The 21,237-nt window shown below is 42.0% G+C and overlaps 1 protein-coding gene across 1 annotated transcript in view; it reads left to right on the plus strand.

The window, feature by feature from the left end:
- thada (THADA armadillo repeat containing) overlaps window positions 1-21,237 on the plus strand; it is an 86,602-nt gene that overhangs the window by 3,114 nt on the left and 62,251 nt on the right. The window contains 20 exon segments of the mRNA XM_051076651.1: window positions 22-116; window positions 621-844; window positions 1,029-1,747; window positions 2,021-2,175; window positions 2,309-2,464; window positions 2,679-2,786; window positions 2,902-2,925; window positions 2,927-3,026; window positions 4,245-4,390; window positions 4,593-4,821; window positions 4,925-5,060; window positions 5,240-5,376; window positions 5,599-5,745; window positions 6,293-6,453; window positions 13,729-13,838; window positions 16,643-16,772; window positions 19,781-19,906; window positions 20,356-20,445; window positions 20,447-20,479; window positions 20,901-20,992. Of these exon segments, the coding sequence (XP_050932608.1) occupies window positions 22-116; window positions 621-844; window positions 1,029-1,747; window positions 2,021-2,175; window positions 2,309-2,464; window positions 2,679-2,786; window positions 2,902-2,925; window positions 2,927-3,026; window positions 4,245-4,390; window positions 4,593-4,821; window positions 4,925-5,060; window positions 5,240-5,376; window positions 5,599-5,745; window positions 6,293-6,453; window positions 13,729-13,838; window positions 16,643-16,772; window positions 19,781-19,906; window positions 20,356-20,445; window positions 20,447-20,479; window positions 20,901-20,992 (3,118 nt within the window).

The raw sequence follows: 21,237 nt of genomic DNA on the forward strand, positions 1-21,237 counted from the left end.
TTTTCCTCTGTTCCTCTGTAGAGGAGTTCATCCAGTCAGTCCAGAGTACAGCCGGCATGGCTGTAGTATTACTGATCAGGTCCGTCATGGGCTCGGGAGACGAAGTTGCTTCTGTGGTGGTGAGTTTGAGGGATTTAAAAATAATGTTGTGGTGTGGCTGGATTGGTTGTTATGTATAACACATATAACTTGCTTGCATAAATTGAGGTAAGTAGTTAAGTTCGTATATATGAATGTAAACTAAGGAAGCAGCACCTCAGAATGAATGTGTAGTAAATATGTATTTAGCTGCTATATTACCTAAATATCAGGAACTCAGTAAATAACAATAACAATTAAAGATTTGTTCATTATTAAAATAGCTTTGGTGAAGTTGTCAAGAATGAATCTTGTCATTTAGTTTCTGTAGATTTGAACAGTGTTATACTGTATACTGTAGCAACATAAACATCCTGTCTGCATGTCGCTGAAATACTTCAGTTCATGCCCTTAAGACATTTTTACAGACACATTTAACCAAAAGTTATTAGAAAACTCATGATAAAAGTTACATTTGAAAGACGTATTTAATCACCTAAACATTTCTTTGTTATTGGTCGTTCTCTGATTGTGTGTGTCAGGTGTGCAGTTTACTGTGTGGCTCAGTCCAGGGCTTGGACCCGGCTCCTCAGTGGCTCCAGCAGAGGTGTGCTGGTCTGTGTGCCAGTGGTCGCCCGCCGGGTGTCTCTCTGTATCTGTGTCATGGGGTTCTGGCTATGTTGAGCTGGAAGGGTACTCTCCCAGGACCACAGTGGGAACAACTGCTGCTGTTGGTCCCAAACACACTGCTGGATCTGGACGTCAGGTATGTCTGGCAAAATGAGTCTCTATCTTGTATTGATTACTCTTCAGTTATTACAGAAGTTATTTCATCATGTGAAAATAGATCATATTTTAAATGTGTCTCAGATGTTCTTAACAAAGTATTCTGGTGTTTCCACAGCTGAGGTGTAACAAGCATGCTCATGTTTTTTGTGTCTTCGCTGTAGTATAAAGGAATCCAGTACAGCCATGGTGGTGGCTCGGGTTTTGACCCTGTGGAGTGGTGCTGCTCTGGACTGCCTGCAGGGAGAGGGGCATGCCTGCCCTCCCCACCTCCGGGAGTCCCTCTGTGGAGGCTCTGAGCTACAGCGACACCTCCTGGAGCACATCTACTCCCACTGGGAGCACCCACTAGACGGAGTCCGTCACCAAACCCGCTCACTGTTCCACAACCTCCTCCTCCTCCATCAACACACCAACCCTTCCGCTTCTGACCCCACCAAGGACTCCTACATCACAGAACTCACCCAAAGCCTGCTGGGACTAGAGTGGCACATGAGGGGGAAGTACGGCTCCTTGGGTTGCTTGGTGGACCTCTGTGGAGCGGAGTACTTGCTTAACATCCAGCCCCAGCTGCCGTCATGTCTCCTGGGCTTGATGGGTGATCAGACCCTGGCTCCTTACGCCAGCGACCTGCTGGAGAGGCTGTTTGTCAGTCACAAGGCGCAACTGGCAAGTGAGGCTGGTGCAGCAGGAAAGATGGAGGACTGGATGGAGCGTTGGCACCAGACATGGGTAACCCCGCTGCTACAGGTGCTCTGCCGTGCCAGACTGGACCAGACCACGTACATACTGGACTACTTCCTGCCCAAGCTGCTTCGCTGCAGCCCCTCCAGTTTGGCTCACATGGTGCAGGCCTTGCAGGATACACCACCCTGCAGCACAGGCAAAGGCACAAATACACAGACATCTCCACATACAAACACATTCATATCCCATATGTCTGCAACTACTTTCTCTCTTCCCCTCTGGTCATACTCATGATATTTCAGCTGCATATTAATGTCTCTCACTTTCACAAAGAAGTCTGTTGTCGCTTTAAAGACTGGAAAGCAGTGTTTCTTGCCACGAGCAAGCTAAGAGAGCATTCTGTAACACAGTCATGACAGTTTGAGAACTGTGAAACCTTTCTGTTAATACTGTCTTTATTTCTTGTCAGGTCCTTCAGGCAGCAGGGGTGCACTGGGAGCTCTGATGACGTGCCTGCGGGCAGCCAGGGCCCAGGGTGTTGTTCCATCCTCAGAAGAAGGTCTGTGGGGAGGACTGGTGCCCCTTCCCTTACTCCAACAAGCCCTGATAAACAAACATGATCAAGTGAGTATGTGTCTGTCCTTGAGTGTGTGTTCATGGTCTTCAATACTGCAAGATTTTTAGAATGATTTTTACATTTTGTGTGGTATATATCTTGGATTTCCACTGTATTTGATCATTGTCTTTCACTGGCCAGGTGAGGATGGACGCTTTAGGTTTGGTGTGCGAGAGCCACCGCAGCACTGAGGTTCTGACCTCACAGGAAATGGGCCTGATCCGCCACTTCCTGCCGCCCAATCTCAACAGTCAGTCCCCTGGCGTCAGACAGCAGACAGTCAGCCTGCTGAAGAAGGTCATCTTTAATGTTTGAAGATATTACTTATACTCTCATTACATTTGAAATGTTGGGCTGGTAGCAATACATTAAGCTTGAGTTTGCTTGTGGGCTGGGAGTAGCAGCCTGTGTGTTTATTAAGGGATTCATTGATGTTGATGTTAACAGGGATCCACAGAACTCTTTTGACATTTAATTAAATGGAAACCTAAAGATTAAATCTACTTCACAGTTACTTTGTAGAGTGAAGGACAGCACTCAACTGCTGCAGAAGAGACTGAGTCAGGAGAGAGACCAGGAGCAGAGAGACAGAGACAAACACACACTACATCTGTACAAGGTATACCACACACACAGTGCATTAATGCAGGGTTCCCATTAAGGATAATCACTCAGTTTTCCCTGATCTTTTTTAGTTTTAATGAATAAAGGCTTATTTTTTGTGTGTGATGCAGGAGTTCCTGCGCTGGCTGTGTAGTGAGGCTGCTGGAGGTTTTGCTTCCTGGAGCTTCCTTTTCTAAATGCCTCATGTCCCTTCACCTGCTGTGTCTACTGGGCCAGCTCTTCACCTTCAGCACTGGTACACCTAATGCTCACCAGGGGCAGTTTTAAATGACTTAAACCTAACAAGACATCACAGCTCCCACTGTAAGCAGTATTGTTAATAAACATTATATATTGCAGAAGTAGATATTCAGTGATATTTAATAATAATATCACAGGAAAGACAATGTAATTTCAACCTACCCCCACCAAAAATATTTTGTAACATTTTAAAGGATAACTCCAGTATATTTGATATTGATAGGGACAAAATGTCTTTGCGATTAGTATACTAATTCGTACACCAGCAAGAGTGCAGGAACCGCAAAACAGCACTACAATGTAAACAACAGGGCAGCTGTCCACTTCAAAGTACATCCACTTAAATGCTTGTTTTTCCACCGACAGTCTCAGATTGTTATGGTGTGTCTGACTATATTATGGATAGGATTTCTATAGAATTAGACATTTTTATTAAAGAGCTGTTTTATTGCTACCAGACTCCACTGACAAAATTTTTTACTTAAGTAAAAGTTCCACACAATAACACAAATAAACCAACAGACTGATTAGTGGCTTTTGCAGAGAGCGATAAAACGGCTGTTTCTGGTTGAAGAAAATGGATCTTACTCTTAACAAATAAGCCTATCTCTGTAGAGTATTCCTTTCCATAATGTTGTCATACTTACAGTAACAATAATAACAATCTGAGCCTGTTAGTTGTAAAAATATTTACTGCTGCTGACATTTTTTGAGTGTTCCCAGTACACCATTCTTGCTCAATATTGCACAGATTTTTTGTTCCTAACCATCATTTACACCCAAAAACATGGGAAAGAAAGGCCCAGGTTATCTATGAAATACCAGTGTCCTTATGGCTGAACTGTTGTCATAAATACAGCAACTTGTAGGCTACTTTTTCAGATATTGAAATACCAGACAATTGAAAAATGTCTTCCTGGTCATACAGTACATCCTCAACCACCACACTCACAGCAGTTTAGAATTCAGTGCTTTACTCAAGGGCACCTTAGTGATGATGCTTGGCACATTTCATATTATTACATTGGCCAGCTCACAGCCCTGGAATCCACCTTTCTGTAGGTGAACTGAAACAGCAGACTCTCTATCACTGCTCAGTCTCTTTACTTTGATGCCAGCCTCACTCTCCAGCTGTCTTGGCGTATGCTCTACCTCTTTGTCACTCACTGTCACCTCCTGCGTTTCTTCATCCCTACCTCTCTGTTTTCCTCAGGGCCTGATGTGTTTGCCCTTGGTGAAGTTGTGACCTCTGTGCATGCTCAGAATGTCCTCTACTGTGTTGCCAGCAACTTCCTGGAGGTCAAACAGCTCGCATCATCGCTACTACGGCAACTCCCTCCATCAGCTGTAGGGCTACAGGTTAATATTCCAAACACTAGCTATCCATTAAAAAAACAGAATTTATAAAAGAGCAGTGTACATTGCTGTGATCCACCTTTGCTAAGATCCGTATTGATTCTTAAGACACTACACTCAGCTGGAATTTGCATGTAGGTAAAGCACAATCTTCACCATGTGTAGTAGTATTCACCTGATATCTCCCTGGTTGTTGTGATGTTAGGAGCCAGACAGGATGCGTTGTGTCCTTCAGGCTGCTCTGGACCTCAGTACTAGCACCAAGCCTTTTGACAGCGTTACAGCAGCCCACCTCCTCAACCTACTGCTGCACCAGCCAGACCTGAGCCAGGCTCTGCTGCACTGTGCCCAGCAGCAGGGCCTCGATTTTCAACTTCCCTCCCCACCGACCATGGCTTCTGACATGCTCATCTTGGAGCTCAACACTCTGGCTGGTAAGATCCAGATGTATAGCCCCGATAAACATATGCATGTGCTAATAAACAAAAAATACACTAAACCAACTATCATGTGAAATGTATGTGTTTCTGTCCACAGTGGTTCAGTTCTTGCTGTGCTGTCTGCAGTCAGAGGTGTCGAGGGCCGAGTCTTCTCTCTTACAGGCAGCTGCTTCCTATCCTCTGTATGGCAGAGCTCATTGCATCACAGCTGTACTGCAGCATCTAAACACTGAGTGAGAGAATCACACTGAAACACACACACACACACATTAAACAACTCTCTTCCATTTGTTTTTTTTTTTTTTTGCTGTTGGCAGTGGAGGAAAGCTTGCTGCACAAACTCTGAGTACAGGAGCCCTTGTGTTGTGTTTTGGTGCTTGCGTGATAAGTGCATGTTTATGTGTGTGTTTAGGAGTCTGACACAGACTGAGCAGTGGAGAAGTCTGGTGTCAGAGCTGATTGCTGTGTGCTACAGGATGTCTGATGTGGTTTCCCCTGTAGTCCAGAGCTCCTCCCCAGAAGGACTCATCCCCATGGACACTGACTCAGGTAATCATTGTCCTCTTCACACTGAGTACATTTAATTTATATCAGACATTTGTTTTGGTAGCTTTTATCCAGAACAAAAACAAAATATTGACAAATTTTATTTTGGACATAAGTATAGTTGTAGTTGATGGAATCATTCAGATTTAGTTATGGAAGGAAATATACACCATGAAAAAGATACAAAATTATATGTTGTATGTGTGTGTGTGTGTATTTGGACAGAGACCTCAGCTGGTCTGCAGAGGATCCTGCAGGAGATCCAGCCCAGGGACACCAATGACTTCTTCACTAGTGCCAGACAGCTGGACACACACCATGGAGATGATCAGACACAGAGTCAAACCACGCACACCCCGTCACTGGACACTGGTGAGTCCTAGATATGAGTATTACACTGATTACGCTTAACACGCACAGGAACACAGGAATGTCACACAGGGATATACCTTTGTTAGACTTTTACTCAGGTGTAGCTGGGAGTTGGGGATGTTAAATATTGAAACCCATTAGTTGTCTCTGCTTGGGAGTGCAGTCCTACTGTTGTCCTGATGGGGACAGTGTTTGGCCTTTTTTGTGTGATACAGTTACATGATGCTCAGTCACTCCTAGGAAACGTATTTAATGATTACCTAAATGACTCTATGATAAGGGCAATAAAATGTTTTGCTGTATGTGTGTGTAAGTGTATATAACTCATGACCTAACATAAACAACAAAAGCAGGTATATTGTGTGACTTTGGAACTTTCCACTAAATACAATGCTTTAAAACTGTACACTTCATTATAAGTCAAATAAATCTTTTAGTCTCAATTATAAGGTAATGAATCAAAAAGTGATCAAACTTTTCTCATGTCATTTTTTTCATGTGTGTGTGTGTGTGTCACTGTGGGTGTACGGGTGGTGTTGGCTTCCAGGCGGTGAGAGCTACAGGGTGACAGCCCAGATGGTGCTGGTATGTTGCTGGCGGAGCATGAAGGAAGTGGCCATGCTGCTCGGACAGCTGTGTCAGAGCCTGCCCCTGCACTACACCAATGACAAGGCACACACACGCCCAGGGCTCATCACAGAGGAGCAGGTGAGATCCTGGAGAACAGAACACACCTCACCTCAGCAGAAATTCAGTAACTGTTACTTTCATTGTTCCTGTCCCAACCACTGACTTTGTGAAACAAACCGGTTTAAGTATGAATATAATAACTGTGACCAGTTTTGCCTCTTGACCTTATTGTCACTGCTGTCCATTTCAAATATTATGGATACGATTACAATTTTTAAGTACTTGCTTATTTTATAATGGGTCCTAAATATACATCAGTCTTTCTTTTAATCATAGCTGTTGATAAGGCCAGTTTAAGTGTGATGATGTTCTACCAAAGTTAATACATCTTGCGAGTGCCACAAAGTGATTTCCACATCTCCAGCATGGGAAGTGTGAAAGTACAGAGAGTCAGAGTAACACATTGTTGGTTTTGGTCTTTTCCTGGGATGAGTTGACAGTAAGAAAACTCACCTTATCAACATTTCATTTGTTCTGCTGTGGTAAACCATGGTAATAGGTTATATTTAGAATTAAAATATAAAATAGCCTTAGCTCTGCTCCTTCCATGTGTTATTTTATTTTATTTTTTGTATGACAGTGCCTTTGCACATCTGACAGTGGGCTCCTCAAACATCTGCTGCCACTGTTCAGCTGTGTCTTGTCGCTATTCTACTGCTTAGAAGTCTTATTTTGGGAAAGGAAAGGCTAACAAGGTTAACCAAGCTACAGCAGCTGAGCTGTGGTAGTGTGCTGCAGTGAACACTGGTTAGCCCCCCCACCTCAGTGGCATCAGGAATTGGTGATCTCATACAATGACAGTCAGTCAGTGAACACATGATGTAGAAATGCGCGCAGCTGCCTGACCCTGGTGTTGACACTGTTGTTGTCAGTTGTAGAAGCTGTTTGCATCTGCACCATCACACAGACACACAGACATGCTACAAACCATATATTCCAGGATAAAAGGTGTCACTTTCTTACTATATGCGTGGATGTGCTCTGTAGCGGGGGATGATGTGAATGCATGTGTGTGTCTGTGTGTGTTTGTGACACCACACTGGGAGGCTCTTCAATTAGCATCCGCCCTCGTTAGTGCCGCGCTTTCATTTGAGGCCCGACCCTGCTGGTTTAACGGCCGCAACGCCCCTCCCTTTCCACTGCATTCTTTCCAAATCACTTCCACCACCAGCAGGAAAACACTGAGTGCTGCAAACAACACACACTCACACATATACACATACACAGACTGTCACACAAACAAACTCACACAGGAATAGTTGTCTGAGTGGTTCAGCATGTGAATGTCCATAATAACAAGGGTACCAGACATAGGCTGTGTTTGTCTGTGTAGGGGGTAGAGGGTGTGTGTGCATGTGTGTGTTTGTGTTTGTCTCTTGACTGTGTATTTACACTCCTGAGAGAGCGAGAAAGTAGGAAGTCTCATACTGCAGTGCTGAATGTGTGTTTTTTCTGTGTTTGTTTAGGGCCACAATTTTGACTGTCCAGGTTCTTAACCTGCACCAACAGGAGTTAACTACAGATTTAGAGGCAAACGGTGCATTGCACTGTGAATTTCACAGTTTAGTTCCAGTTGTTCTTGAGCAATGCTCAGTTGACATTTGGTTAAAGCTGGGATCCTGTACTGTGATCCAAGTACAACAGTTTATGTAAAATTGCAGCACAGTTAGCATTGTGTACCTTGCAGGTTGGATTGAGCCTAACTGAATCTGTTATTCTTCTATTTTTGACCCTATATGATCAATGACACTATTGCCTATTTGTGATTTTAAAAGTTGCACATTTTGTGAAGTTTCCCTCTTTAATTGTATTTGTCAAACTGGTTTAACATTAATTTCCGGCTGACAGTTAAAACACTTTAAAAAGTGTGTACTTTTACTGCTTGATGCTGACATTTTCTCTGTAATAGAGCAGAAGAGCCAATTCATATTAAAAGAATGGGTATACATATTGGTAAATACATTTATTAACTTTCTTGCTGACAGTTAAGAGGGGAATAATGTGAAGACACCACTCTCATGTCTTTCTTGTATAAGTATAAAGCTGCAGCCAGTTGCTTGTGAGCTTAGCTAGCAAGCTTTGTTTATTAATTAGTGAATTCTATAAGTGCTGCTAGGTAAATGTTGTTAACTTTGGACATCTGTCTTCTTATCTAACTAAGTGTATTTTCCAAAATGTCAAACTGTACCTTTACTATCCCAGTAATACTGACAGTTCACTGACATGGCTGCTAATGATTTCATTTTTTATGTCACTGAACCAAACAATCTATGAAAGTATCTAAGAATAGTTTAGACTAGACTGTGCATAGAAATTTGAAATCTAAGTACAGGGTTCGGTTTGGCACTTGTCTGTACTATACTTGTCAATGAGTTGTTCAGTTCAATTACCTCTAAAATTTTTCCTATAGTTCTTCATTATTCCCTCAATAACAGGTAGAATATATCCCTTTAACTGTCACTATTGAAATGGACTTGATAATGATGTCACCATCACAGTGTCCTGAAGAGATAATTGATGGTGATATCATGGATACCATGTATGTCAGCTGTGGTAACTATGGCAATGGCCCTTATTACATAACCAATGATTTAACAAACTCATGTTCAGGACCATGCGGACAAGAGGAAAATGTGAACTTCTGTCCTCTGTCCTAACCGCATCCCTTTTTCTTTTTCATTCGCTTGTCATCAGTTCCATGCTTTGTATGTGTGTGTGTGTGTGTATACTGTGTGTGTGTGTATACTGTGTGTGTGTGTATACTGTGTGTGTTAGCATTAACAGTCAGTGGGGTGATTCCAATAGTGTTTGGAAAGTTGGGTCTGGCCAAGTCTGTGTGGACAAAGTCATTCTGCCCTACCGCAGTGATGACATGGATGGGCAAACATATGTGTATAAATGTGTGTGTGCGTGTCTCTGTGTGTATGTCTGTGTGTGTTTGCCTGACCAAAACACAACACATCTCTTTCCAAAATGTGTGTGAGCTCAACACCTCCTGCGGTCCACAGCCAGCATCCTGTGTTATATCCTTGTTGGCCTGACAACACTGCAGATGTTTCTGTCACTGGGTGGCACCATGGCAACAGCAGTGGTTATAAGTGGGCATTAAATGGTAATGGTTTGATTTCTTTCTTTTATGACATCATCTTCTCTTTATCATCACTATTAATCATGTTCAGCAAAGACAATGTATGTGGTTTTCTTTTTTTCTGTTGACGAGTTAAGGATGGGACGGAGCTGTGAAATTGGTTGATTGTATTGTATTAGAGAAAAAGGACAAAACAAGTTTGTATATGTGTGTGAGCACTCTTGTACTGAAAGCACATGACAGACCACCGAAGCTGATCAGTTGGAGTTTGACAGCTCTGATGTTGTTTTGGCATAGCTCAGCCTAGATCGGTCATAGCCCTGGTTTGGCTGCTCTGAAGCTAAGACTGAAACACACCCACATCCACACACACTGCTATTAACACATTAGGAATGCTTTGTCCGACATAACTCTGTATTTGCTCTCTACTGCAAATTCTAAAAGTACTATTGCCCTCAAAGAATCCCACAGTGAATTGAAAAATGTACTGTTCAGAACATGTGCGCTACTTTTTGCCAAAAGTCTCCTGCACTTGTGATACTGCAAAGAGGCAATGATTCACACAAGTATAAATCTCATTGATTTTGGACACAGCTGAAGACAACATAAGCTTTGTAAACTAAAAAGTAGTGCTCTAGGAAATTAGGTTGTGATATGTAACACTGCTTTATTGGCACCATGACTCTTTAATTCAATATCACAGAGATATAGAGTTATTTTTGAAAAAGGTTTAATTTCTTTGCTCACAAAGCAACGACAAAAGTCTAATTAATCTCACAACTCAAATCTAATTAGTCTCATCTTGCTAATTATTATTTAGCAATTACATGATACTTTATTGATCCCTGTGGAAGAAAAATAAGGAAATGCAGATACAAATGAAAACAAAGAAATTTTAGTAAAATATAAAAATATGAGAATGAAAATGTTGTTAGTTTATATTTCCATGTGTCTTAATATTATGTAGTTCTTTTCCATAATGATTCTGTTACTGTCATTGTTAGTTCAGCTGGCTATCAGGCAAACCTGAGGATAAACCATTAACAGCAGGTGGTAGTTTACAGGTAGATATGTTGTTTTGGTTGGTTATATATGAACATATAGAAGATAAATTACAGTAGGCCTTTTTCACACCAGACATTTAGACTTTTGGCTTATAGTAGGCAAAAACACAGTCAAGACAGTGTGAGGCAGCATGAATAATACCAGGATCCCAAAACTGAAGCAGCTACATGGAATTCAGCCACCACTGATTTATTATTTAATCCAGTGCCTTTTTTTACAGTGACTTAAATTGTCTTCTGTGAAAAAAGACTGATACAATAAGATGATAGACATTAAAGGCTTAACTGAGGCATTCTCCAGGAAAAAAAACATATTACAAGATAAAAACAGAGAAATTAAATAACTGTGTGAGATATAGCCTCCTGGAAGACTCCTTGCCTGTGTTCCTCATTTTTATATCTCCACGTCAGCGACAGTATGTGGCCAGAGGGATCATGTTTTCAGGTTGTCTCATTCTCATGAATCCAGTATCTCAGTAATGCTTTCAAATTTGGCCCAAATGTTCACTTGAATTTAGGGATGAACTTATTAGATTTGGGTGGTCACAGAGTTCAAAGGTCAATGTCAATTTGACCTCATAAAACACATTTTTGGCTATAATTCACATGCTAATAACTGCAGCTTGACTGGTTGGTGGATGTATACAGCCACACAGTGGTAATTCTAGTTTCTTACAGCAACATCATACAACATTTAGATCAAAGAAGGGTCATAGTCCTCTGTTTCTTTAGTTAGACTTGGGTCTAACTGCGTGTCACTGATATGTGAATTGTTCCACAATTCAAGTCTAAATTAACATTTTTACCTGATTCCAAAGTCCAACTGTGATGGACTAGAGCACAAGAGAATAACATTTAGCATGTTCCAGTAGACAATGAAACAATGAATATTACTTTATGGCCTGTTCCATTTATAAACCAGAACTTCAAAATTCCTCCTGCAGATTGCAGCGACAACAACAACAAACATTATCAGAGTGCTTTCTAACCCTGTGCCGTCAGGGGAGAAGTTGGCTATTTGGGTCACTGTCACAGCCTGGAGCCATACATGTAATTAGACTTGGGAAACTTCTCTCTCCGCACATGGAAGTTTTTCTGGGAAACGGGCACGTTTGCAAACAGGAAGTTGACGTCTAAATAAAGTACCCCCCTCCACCCTCCCCCGCCCCGCGCAGGAAGCTTGCTCGGCCCTTTTGAACAGTTACTCAGACGGGAACCTTCGGGAGGGAAGCTTTAAATAGGCGAAGCCGCGGCCCGGCTCGGCCCAGCTCAGCACCGCAGCGGTCTGGGACCCGGCAGCCACGGGCCATCTAACAGTGACTGTCGCTGCCATTTTTACCCCGGTGAGGTCAGGCCTGTCCTGGGAGTCCACTCTGGCCACTAGTGTGATAAGTCATTGGGCTTGGTACAGCTGTGGTCTCCTCAGTCCATACTTTGGTGTTTAAGTTAGTCCACTTTGGGTCTGCAGGGTCAGTTGAGTTTATTGACCAGTCACATGGCCAGAAATGGGCTGCCTAAGCCCTACATTTTTGTGTCATTCATTCCTCGAGTAATATTTCCATTTTACACATTTTTTTCATTCATCTATTTTGTCCTTTTCAGCACATTCTCTCGCTGTTTTCCTCTATAAACCCATCTTCGTGCATCACTATTCCCTCTTTCAGTGGCATCAGGGCCGGTTTCAGAAGGTTACAGTGACTGGCGTGCTCCTAGTTCATCTGCGGGTCTCCGTCTGTGTTAGTTTAGATGTTGTGTCTAACCCCACATCCCCTAAGGGGCCGTTGGGATTTTTTTCACCCTTTTCACACAGGGGTTTTTTGCATCAGGGCCTTGCCACCCCCTCCCTGTGCCCTCCATGCCACCCCTGACTAAGTCGGGGCCTGGCTGCTTCTGTGGTGGCGGTGATACCACAGCCTTAATGACAGGGCACTGGAGCTCTGCGTCCGCCTCGCCCTGCCGCCTCACCTGCAACACACTCACCAGTTTACACACTGCCACAGAAACAGCACTCATTTTTGTGTGTGTGTGTGTGTGTGGTGTGTGTGTGTGGTGTGTGGTGTGTGTGTGTGTGTGTATGTGTATAGTTAGAATAATGTCGCTAACACTGTTACTAACTGGATGGTTTTACTGACAGTGGCCATTATGTGGATGTCTCAGCATCCTTATTTGAACACACTTGTCACGCTACTGACATGCCGCTCTCACGCTTAACATGTCCAATGCTCACTGGCTGAAAACTAAGTGATGTCTCTAAAACAAGAGTGTAGCCAGTGTTGCAGCTTCATTGTGCTTGCCAAATAGAGAAAAGGCTAACGTGGGATTAGGTAATGCAGTTCATCAGGGAATGATCGTCTTTTATACACCCTAGCTCTGTACTTTTAGTTGGAATTTGTCAAAGAAAATGAACCGTTGTTTTGACCTTATTGCATGTATTTAGATGTGTAATTGCTTGACATTACAAAATCATTCACACACTAACACGAAGTATACAGAAGTAGTTTTATATAGATGTGAGTCATTTCTGTTTTGTTCTCTGTACAAATAAACTAATGCTCATGGCTTTTGGGTGTGGACGTGGATTTTGCGTCCTCAGAGTTGATGAGTTAAAGTGTTCTCTTGATGAGGGTTAGCCTTAACTTCTCAAACATCCATATTTTAGCAAATTGCATGTAATGAGTTGACAGGTAATGACAGGGGATGATGCATAACTCAAAGTAAGTCATTGAAGTGTCAAAAAACTTCAATGACTTCTGAAACAATGTCGTTTAAAAGTAAATTAAGTAAATAATAAGTTTTAGCATATATCTAACATATATACAGTATGTATATGTATGTAAATGATTGAAACTAGAACTGAAAGCTTTCGATACAACACATGAAATATGTGTAATAAAGTTAATACACTTCCATAACTGTTTTCTCTCTATATCTTTGAACTAAGAAAACAGGTTGACCTGCTACTGCACTGTTTAGCCAATGATGAACTGATGCACTTGTGACTTTCTTCACTGTTTGCAGGTGGTCTCCAACCATTCATGCATACATAACACGCACATGGACGCACAGGCACCTAGAAAGCAGCACTGGCCTTGTTACAGTTCAGTTGCTGATTCCCTCTCTGTGTCTCTCTCTCTGTTACAGGTGGAGGGGGTAGGCCTGTACTTCCGTCAGCAGCTCCTGCAGTCCCGTCATCGTGGCGCCTTTGAACTGGCTTATGTGGGCTTTGTACGCCTCACCGACATGCTGTGCAGGTGTGTGTGTTCACATTCAGGGCAAAGGGGCTGAAAGGTAATACTGCTGAATGGCTGTGGGAATTAGCTTCCATCATGACAAGTGAACATCAGTGTGCCTTGTAATTAGCAAGCGGGCCAGTTCTCTCAGTATCACTCTTCAGATATAATATACTGTAATTACATCAAGACTGGATAATTGGAATGATTCATTATCTGGTGCCCTCTGGACAGCCAACAGATACATGGGCATAAAAAAAAAATTGGGCTGCTGATAACAGAGCATGAGCATTTGTCAGCTCATAATGCACTAAATCAGTTATGATGTTTTATGAATTAAAAAGCTGATAAGAATTTTTTAAAATTAAATTCTGATACATTGTTTAATTATAGAATTAATGAAGTGCCCCACTGAGGATATAGAAAATTAATCTCAGTTTTAGAATTGAAAGCTGCTTGTGCACTTAAATTGCACATTGAATGGTATTAGACTGGTGGAGCAACCTGCTTCCAGGGGCAACATTAAACTTGGCTGGAGCCCCATACTGAACTCCACACTCCCCATCACCCCTGCTATTCAAGGAAATAATCCCACTGTTATCCTCCCGAGGGGAAGAAAAAAAAAACATCTTTTAATTCTGAACGACATGAAAGAATTTCTCACTTTCCTGTACTTTCTTGTTTTCTTCAATGGCGGGCTGTGGAAGATGTCTTTAGCCCTGCGGCAGGTGTCGAACCACAAAACCGTCGCAGCAGTGTTGACTTTGAACCACCCAGTGCTGAGCAGTTAAAACAAAACTCACTTGTTTTGTTCTTGTACAGAAACCAGCCTCTCAGTGTGTTGTGTAATGAGGGCGACATTCTAGTGGTTGTGTGTAGGAGTGCTGGGAGTGTGTGTGTTCCACTCCAGGCTCATGTGTCGATGTGAGTTTGTGTTTTCAGGAGGGGAAGAGCAGTGTGTGGATGGTATGCAGGCCGTGTGCTGGGTTATGGGGTGTTGATTGCGGGGTGCTTAACCACGGCCTTTTGATGCGCTGCCTCGGGATCTGGCTCTGGTGTGTTCCAGTGTGTTTGCACTCTCTTGGTGTCTCTTTGTCTCTCTCTTCATTCTTCTCCCTTTTCTCTTTCTTTGACTCTTTATATCTCTCCTCACTCTCTCTCATTTTTTTCTCTCCATGCCTGAGTTCCCTGGTTAGGCATGTACATTTATATCTGCAGTTGTTTACAGCAGTGGTTCACACTGAATAGAGGGTTTTTTTCACTTGTACCCCCACAGCCCTGCCAAATGAACTCAACTACCCCTTCATCCACACTACCTGACATGCTCTACATGTGTTGGATATGTTTTTAACAGTTAATCATGTAAATGTATTGCTACGATATATTAACAAACTATTGAACTGTCAGTGTTTAGGTTGATTTGGTTACGTTTGCATCCGTGCTACTACCATTTATACATTATTTTTAGCTGTTTCAAGCTTTGTCCTTTGCTTGTAGCTGACTATTTAACCATTCATCCATTACTTTTGGCTTTTCCAACTATTTATCAGTAACTTTTAGCTATATTTTAACCATTCTACTTCTTTCCTTGTTTGCTAATTAGGTTTTGCATGCTCTTAATTGCAGCTGGGGTGTTAAAGCTCACTCAATGTGTGTGTGTGTTTTTTTTAAATCAAATTATAATTCATATATTTTAAAAGATTTGTTGAGATGCTCCATAATCTTTCCATGTCCCTCTTGGAAACTGCAGACATACCCTCTGGGGTATTAAGTATATCCTGGTTGGAAATCACCTGGTTTATTGTATATAACTCACCGCATGTGTTTGGCAGTGAGGATGTGCGTGTGTCCTTGGTGTGTCAAGTGTGTGTAGTACAGTGGAGTGTGTGTAGCAGCGCTGCGCCCTTGCTCTGTCCCCCACATTGAATTGTTTTAATTCATCCGCTCCGCTCCTCTGGCTGTTGTTAAACAGCTGCTTCTTACAGAACAGGGCAGAGCGGTTTCTTGTGGGTGTCCGTTTTCCAGACCTGGTTCAAATCATATTCTTAACATTTGTTTAAAACGTTTACCACAGAGAAGAATAAATGTGTCAGAAAGTTTAAAGCAGCAACTTCCTTTGTAACATCAACCCCTCTTAAACGGGCATAAGACCATGGATTAACATTCAGGAAGATTTTCTCTTAAGATATGCAGCATGATACATAGACACAGTTAAGGTTAAGTTAAGATTACTGATGATGATTTTTCACAGCCCACAGACACTATCATGGGAATTACCAGTTCATAGTATTTGAAACATAATCATACTAAACCAGGAGGCCCTGAAACACAGAGAAGGTCCTGCTTATCCCCATCATTTTATAAAAAACTTATAAAATATGTGTTCCTGGTTTGGCATGTCAGTGTTGGATTTATTGGAAGAGATTTAAGTCATGCAGCAGTGTGCAGTATGACTTTCTATTTTGAAAATATGTATACAAATACAAATAATGAGGATACTGAACATTGCAGCTGACAACTCTAGTTTCTATAGAACATTAGTACTAAAAGGTGAACTTAGAATGAATTTGAGTTCATGAAATAACAACTACTGAAACAACAACTGAAATTTACTTGTATATGAAAATATAAAATGGAATCAAATAAGTAAATATGTCATATGTAATGAATCAAGACAAGTAAGTTCATGTTTCATTGATTCATTGATCATTAGACTAAAATGCATCTTGATGTAATACTGTGATCATAATTCTAAAGAGAGAAGCTCAAAGAAGTCCCCTGTAATTTATTACCCATGTTTTTCTGTGTGTTTATGTGTGTATAAGGAGTGGAAGTCAGTCTCTGCAGCAGCTTCCAGCCCGCTGGCTGTCCGAGGTTCTGGATGAGGTCAAATCCAGCGATCCGTCGTCCAAGCTGTGTGCCACACGGCGCAGCGCTGGAATACCCTTCTACATTCCAGGTGAGCGTAGGCACGGTTTTCAAGATTTTGACATAGCAGCTGAGCTAAGAAGTATCAAAAGGGTGCTTGTAAAGTTTCAGTCTGGATGCTGGACTGACTCACACTGTTGATTTCAAGTGTTGGCAAGAGGTTATTGTTTAAATTACAACACTTCAGAATGCAGAAGATGCAGACCTTTGTCAGTAAACAGCACATTCCTCTGATTTAGTTTCTGCAGAGTGTGTGGTAGAGCGATGGTCACACTGGTTCACCCATCCTTGGTGAATCTAACCCGCTCTGGACACAGTGGTCCTTTGTTACTGGTTAAGACCATATCTCCACACTTTTCTTTCTATTGTTGCTGCTTAATGTGCTGGTTTAATTTGCTGGTTTAGGTCAGTTAAAATATGCCTTTAGTTTGCAGTCATGGTCTGAACATGAGAATGAAGGACTATTTGGCAAAATATAAGCTCATGTAATAACATGAGTTCATGTGATGGTAAAGATTAAGATTTGGTCAAAATGAAAATTACGATGGAATATTTTGCATGGACATGGTAAAGGTAATGATTTGTGAATGGTTTTTGGAAAGGTCTCAGAAGTTTAGTAATAGAAACCCTGTGTGTGTGTCTGTATGTGTGTGTGTGTGTGCACATGCATGTGTGTATGTTTGTGTTCCTGTTTACTTCTAAAAGCAGTGCAATCAGCAGTTCTTGGCAAGCCATTGGAGCACTCATGCTGGAAGAACACTGAGTTTCTTAATCCGTCTGTCTTTTTTTTCTCACTGACACACTCACATAACACTCATAACACATGCATACACACACACACAGACACTCACACACTGTCCTTTCGGTGACCCCTCTTAGTAGTCACCAGTCCCACACACCTTTTAACAATGTGTTGTAATCTCTTGCTAACCTGCCTTAACACTTGACTGACTCAGTCTGTTATTCAGCCACAGCTCGCCTCCCCACTTCCTCTGATAACTGATATTAAGACTAGACATGACAGAGTTCATGTTTTATCATAGCAGTAATTTTGGAGCGGGGTTGCTCTTTGTTGTGGTTATGGGAAGGAGGCACACGGCTGCACCACTGACATCACTGACTCTTTTTTAATGTGTTTCTATGCCAGGCATGTGTGCTGTCTAAAAATGGTCTGAAATCTTTGAAGTAGATGGATTTAGCCAGATGTGGTTCTTTTCTTTTTGTTTTTAACAGTTTTTAATTCAATGTCAACTTTAAAAAGTCCTAACTTTGACTTTCTGGCAGTGGTGTAATTATCCCTGATTATTTGTGGGACATTATGGGAATCATCTACATGTTAAATGTTGTGAACATCCCTGTTCCCTGGCTTTATTGATTTTTCAAATTAAAAGACATGACAGAAAAGTGAAGACACAGTAAAGTAGAGAGAATAGAGGAAGAGCAGCATATGCAGAACACAGCATGATAGAAAACAAAGATGGATGACCTAAGATGAAGATTAAGAAAGACCGGCGAAACAGAGAAGATAAGATAAAGGAGAAAGAGGGACAGCCCGACAAAGCAGAGGAAGTCTGGGGAGAAGCAGCCGTCTGCACTTTGGCAGAGCTTTGAGCTGCATTCCTGCACACAGAAAGACGGAGTCAGATCCAGGAAGGCTGGCTCCTGCGCTTGCCTCTCGCCGGTCTGAACCGACCTGGGACAGACTTCATAGGAACCGCCAGGCTAGCCCTCCTCTTCCTCTTACCGTCCTCCATCCCTACTCCCCAGGAGTTCATAGGAGCCAGACTGTGCCTCCTCCTCCTCCTCCTCCTCCTTTCCTCCCTACGTCTATCCTCCATCTCTCTATCCCTCCCAGGCCTAACTCTTAACCATAACCCAGGCCAGACACACAGCTGGCTCCCATCAGCTCCCACAGTAAGATAACTCCGCTCTCACACAGCAGCCAAGTGCTGTCACCTCCTTGCTCCCACATTCCCAACTCCCACTCCTGGCACATACAAATGATGTCATTCAGCACTGAAGCTGTCAGTATAGACAAACTTATGTAATGGCTGTGGCTGTCTGTTACAGGATAAGATTTGATATGGTGGTGGGCACACTTAAGTTCAGTTTAGAGGTTTTGCTGCTGCAATTTTAGAACAAAGAAATAAGAGGTTCTTAACCATAAATACACACTGAATAGCAATCCAGACATTATTATAGTTTTTCATGTGGCCTGTAATGAAGAACAGTAACAAGTGCATCAGTTGCACAAACAACTTATTGATCTTTTTTAATAAACTAAGAAATATGTGAAAGGATTTTCTCCATAGGTTAGAAAACAGTGCTGTATGTTAGACTTGATAAAACCAAGTCATACTTGTCTGAATGAGCAACATAACTTTGACATATGTAGGATCATACCAGTGTGGCAGCATTTCACATATTTCTTGCTGTTATATCTTGATATTGCATCAACATACGTTATTATCGTTCTGTCGGTATGAGGATGGCATCTGATCCAGGTCTTTGAGAGGTGACCTGTTGCAGTAACAGTAGTAATGCAGTAATCTGCACCTCTCATTACCAGCAGGAAGTTATCTTTCCCTGTTACAGGCAGAAAGGAAACAAACAAACATATTTCAGAGTGTTGATTATTTAAACAGCTTGTTTTTCTTTATTGAACTTTATTTTACTGTATGGCTGTTCATGTTTTCATGCCTCTGCACTGGCGGCAGCTGTGGCAGGAGATATTATGGTTGGCCGTCTGTCTGCCCCATTCTCATGAACTCCATATTTCAGTAATGGTTCGAGGGAATTTCTTCAAGTTTGACACAAACATTCACTTAGAGTCAAAGATAAAGTGGTTTCATTTTGTTGGTGACCTACTGTGACTTGACCTTTGCACAAAACACATTTTTGGCCATAGCTCAACAATTAACTGCAACTGGACTGGTTGGTGGAGGCATACAACCATTGGGCAGTAATTCTTCTTTGTTTATTTTAATTACTATATAGCTGTTCTGTGTTGATGTGTTTTTTTTCTTCCTCCTCTGCAGGCTCTGCTCTCCTCTGAGCCCAAGTCATCCAGTTGCAGTCTGCTGAAGATGACAATGAGAGAACTGATCACCTTGGCCATGCCATCAGCTGACAGGAACACTGACAGCTCCACTGTCCCTCAGGTATGATCATTCAGTACCTCACTGCACAAGTCTCACATGTAGCCAGATCTCACCAGGGACAGCTGCTCCAAACAGACAAAAATGGCATCATAAGGACTACTGGTGTGATAGTGGTGGATAGCACTGAGGAGACAGCCCAGTCATAGAAATTACATTAGGAATAGTAGCTAATTGGTGGTGTATTTTGTCTGTCACTGATGAATTTGTCTACCAGTTTATGCTGGACCCCAGTCACCTTTTGAAGGTCACATTATACTCTTTTCTCTATTCTACTCTTTCTGGCTTATCACATGCTGATAGCCAGTTTTGCAGTGAATCGTCAAAGGTGATGTGTTCTCATGGTGACATAGTTTGACAGGTATTATTGTCTTTAACGTGATTTGTAATGTGATGTATTCTTAATGTGATTCTGCTGGGTGTTTAGACATGATCTGTTTGCCCCATCTCAGGTCCATGCTCTGAACATCCTCAGGGCTCTGTACAGGGACACTCGTCTGGGGGAAAACATCATCCCCTTCGTCTCAGATGGAATGCAGGCCTGCTGTGCTGGGCTTCACCTCTCCTGTCTGGGCAGTGAGTTTCAACTGACATCTTTATTCATCACGTCTAATGTGCATCCTAACACTAACCTGTTGGAGAGGGTTTTAGACATTTTTCTCCAATAGAGTGACACAGAACAATTCAACAGCTCCACAAACAGTAGCTGCAAAATGACCATATTGTTGAATCATCATCTCTCTGATAATGACCTTCATGAAGCTAATATTTATTGCAGGGCTGTTGCGTTGGATTGCATTAGTTTAAGCTCAGTGTGCCTGATTTACTGACTCTATGTCTGCGGCAAAACTGCATGGTGCTGATGAAAATCACTGCTCTCTAATTTGTTGATCTGTGATGCTGATGTTTGCCTCTGTTATGATGACTTACAGATTTGCATAGACCTCATTTCTCAGTCTTCCCACCTTCTCATTCCCTGATTGGTTTTCTGTCCCAGGTGAGGAACTCCTCCACTCTTCTCTTCAGCACTCTAATCACAAGGATCTTTGGCGTGAAGAAAGGGAAGGACGAGCACTCGAAAAAGAACAGGTTTTCTCCCTCTCTTCTTCCTCTCAAACACTGCTCTACCAGTTTAAGTTTACTGTCATGTGCATCAGTGCAGAATGAAACACTAACATTTGAATGTATGTGCAAAAAACAGGAAAGAAATGCCCTGGAACAAGGGGAATTCAGTTAGTGGGTTGAGGTTATTCCCCTTATTTCCAGTGCAATTTCATTTATGCAAGTCATCTTGTACTTGACTGTAATTATACCAAATGACTGTAACTACTTTT

This window comes from Lates calcarifer, linkage group LG16_LG22, assembly GCF_001640805.2.
Source record: "Lates calcarifer isolate ASB-BC8 linkage group LG16_LG22, TLL_Latcal_v3, whole genome shotgun sequence".
Lineage (NCBI taxonomy): Eukaryota > Metazoa > Chordata > Actinopteri > Centropomidae > Lates > Lates calcarifer.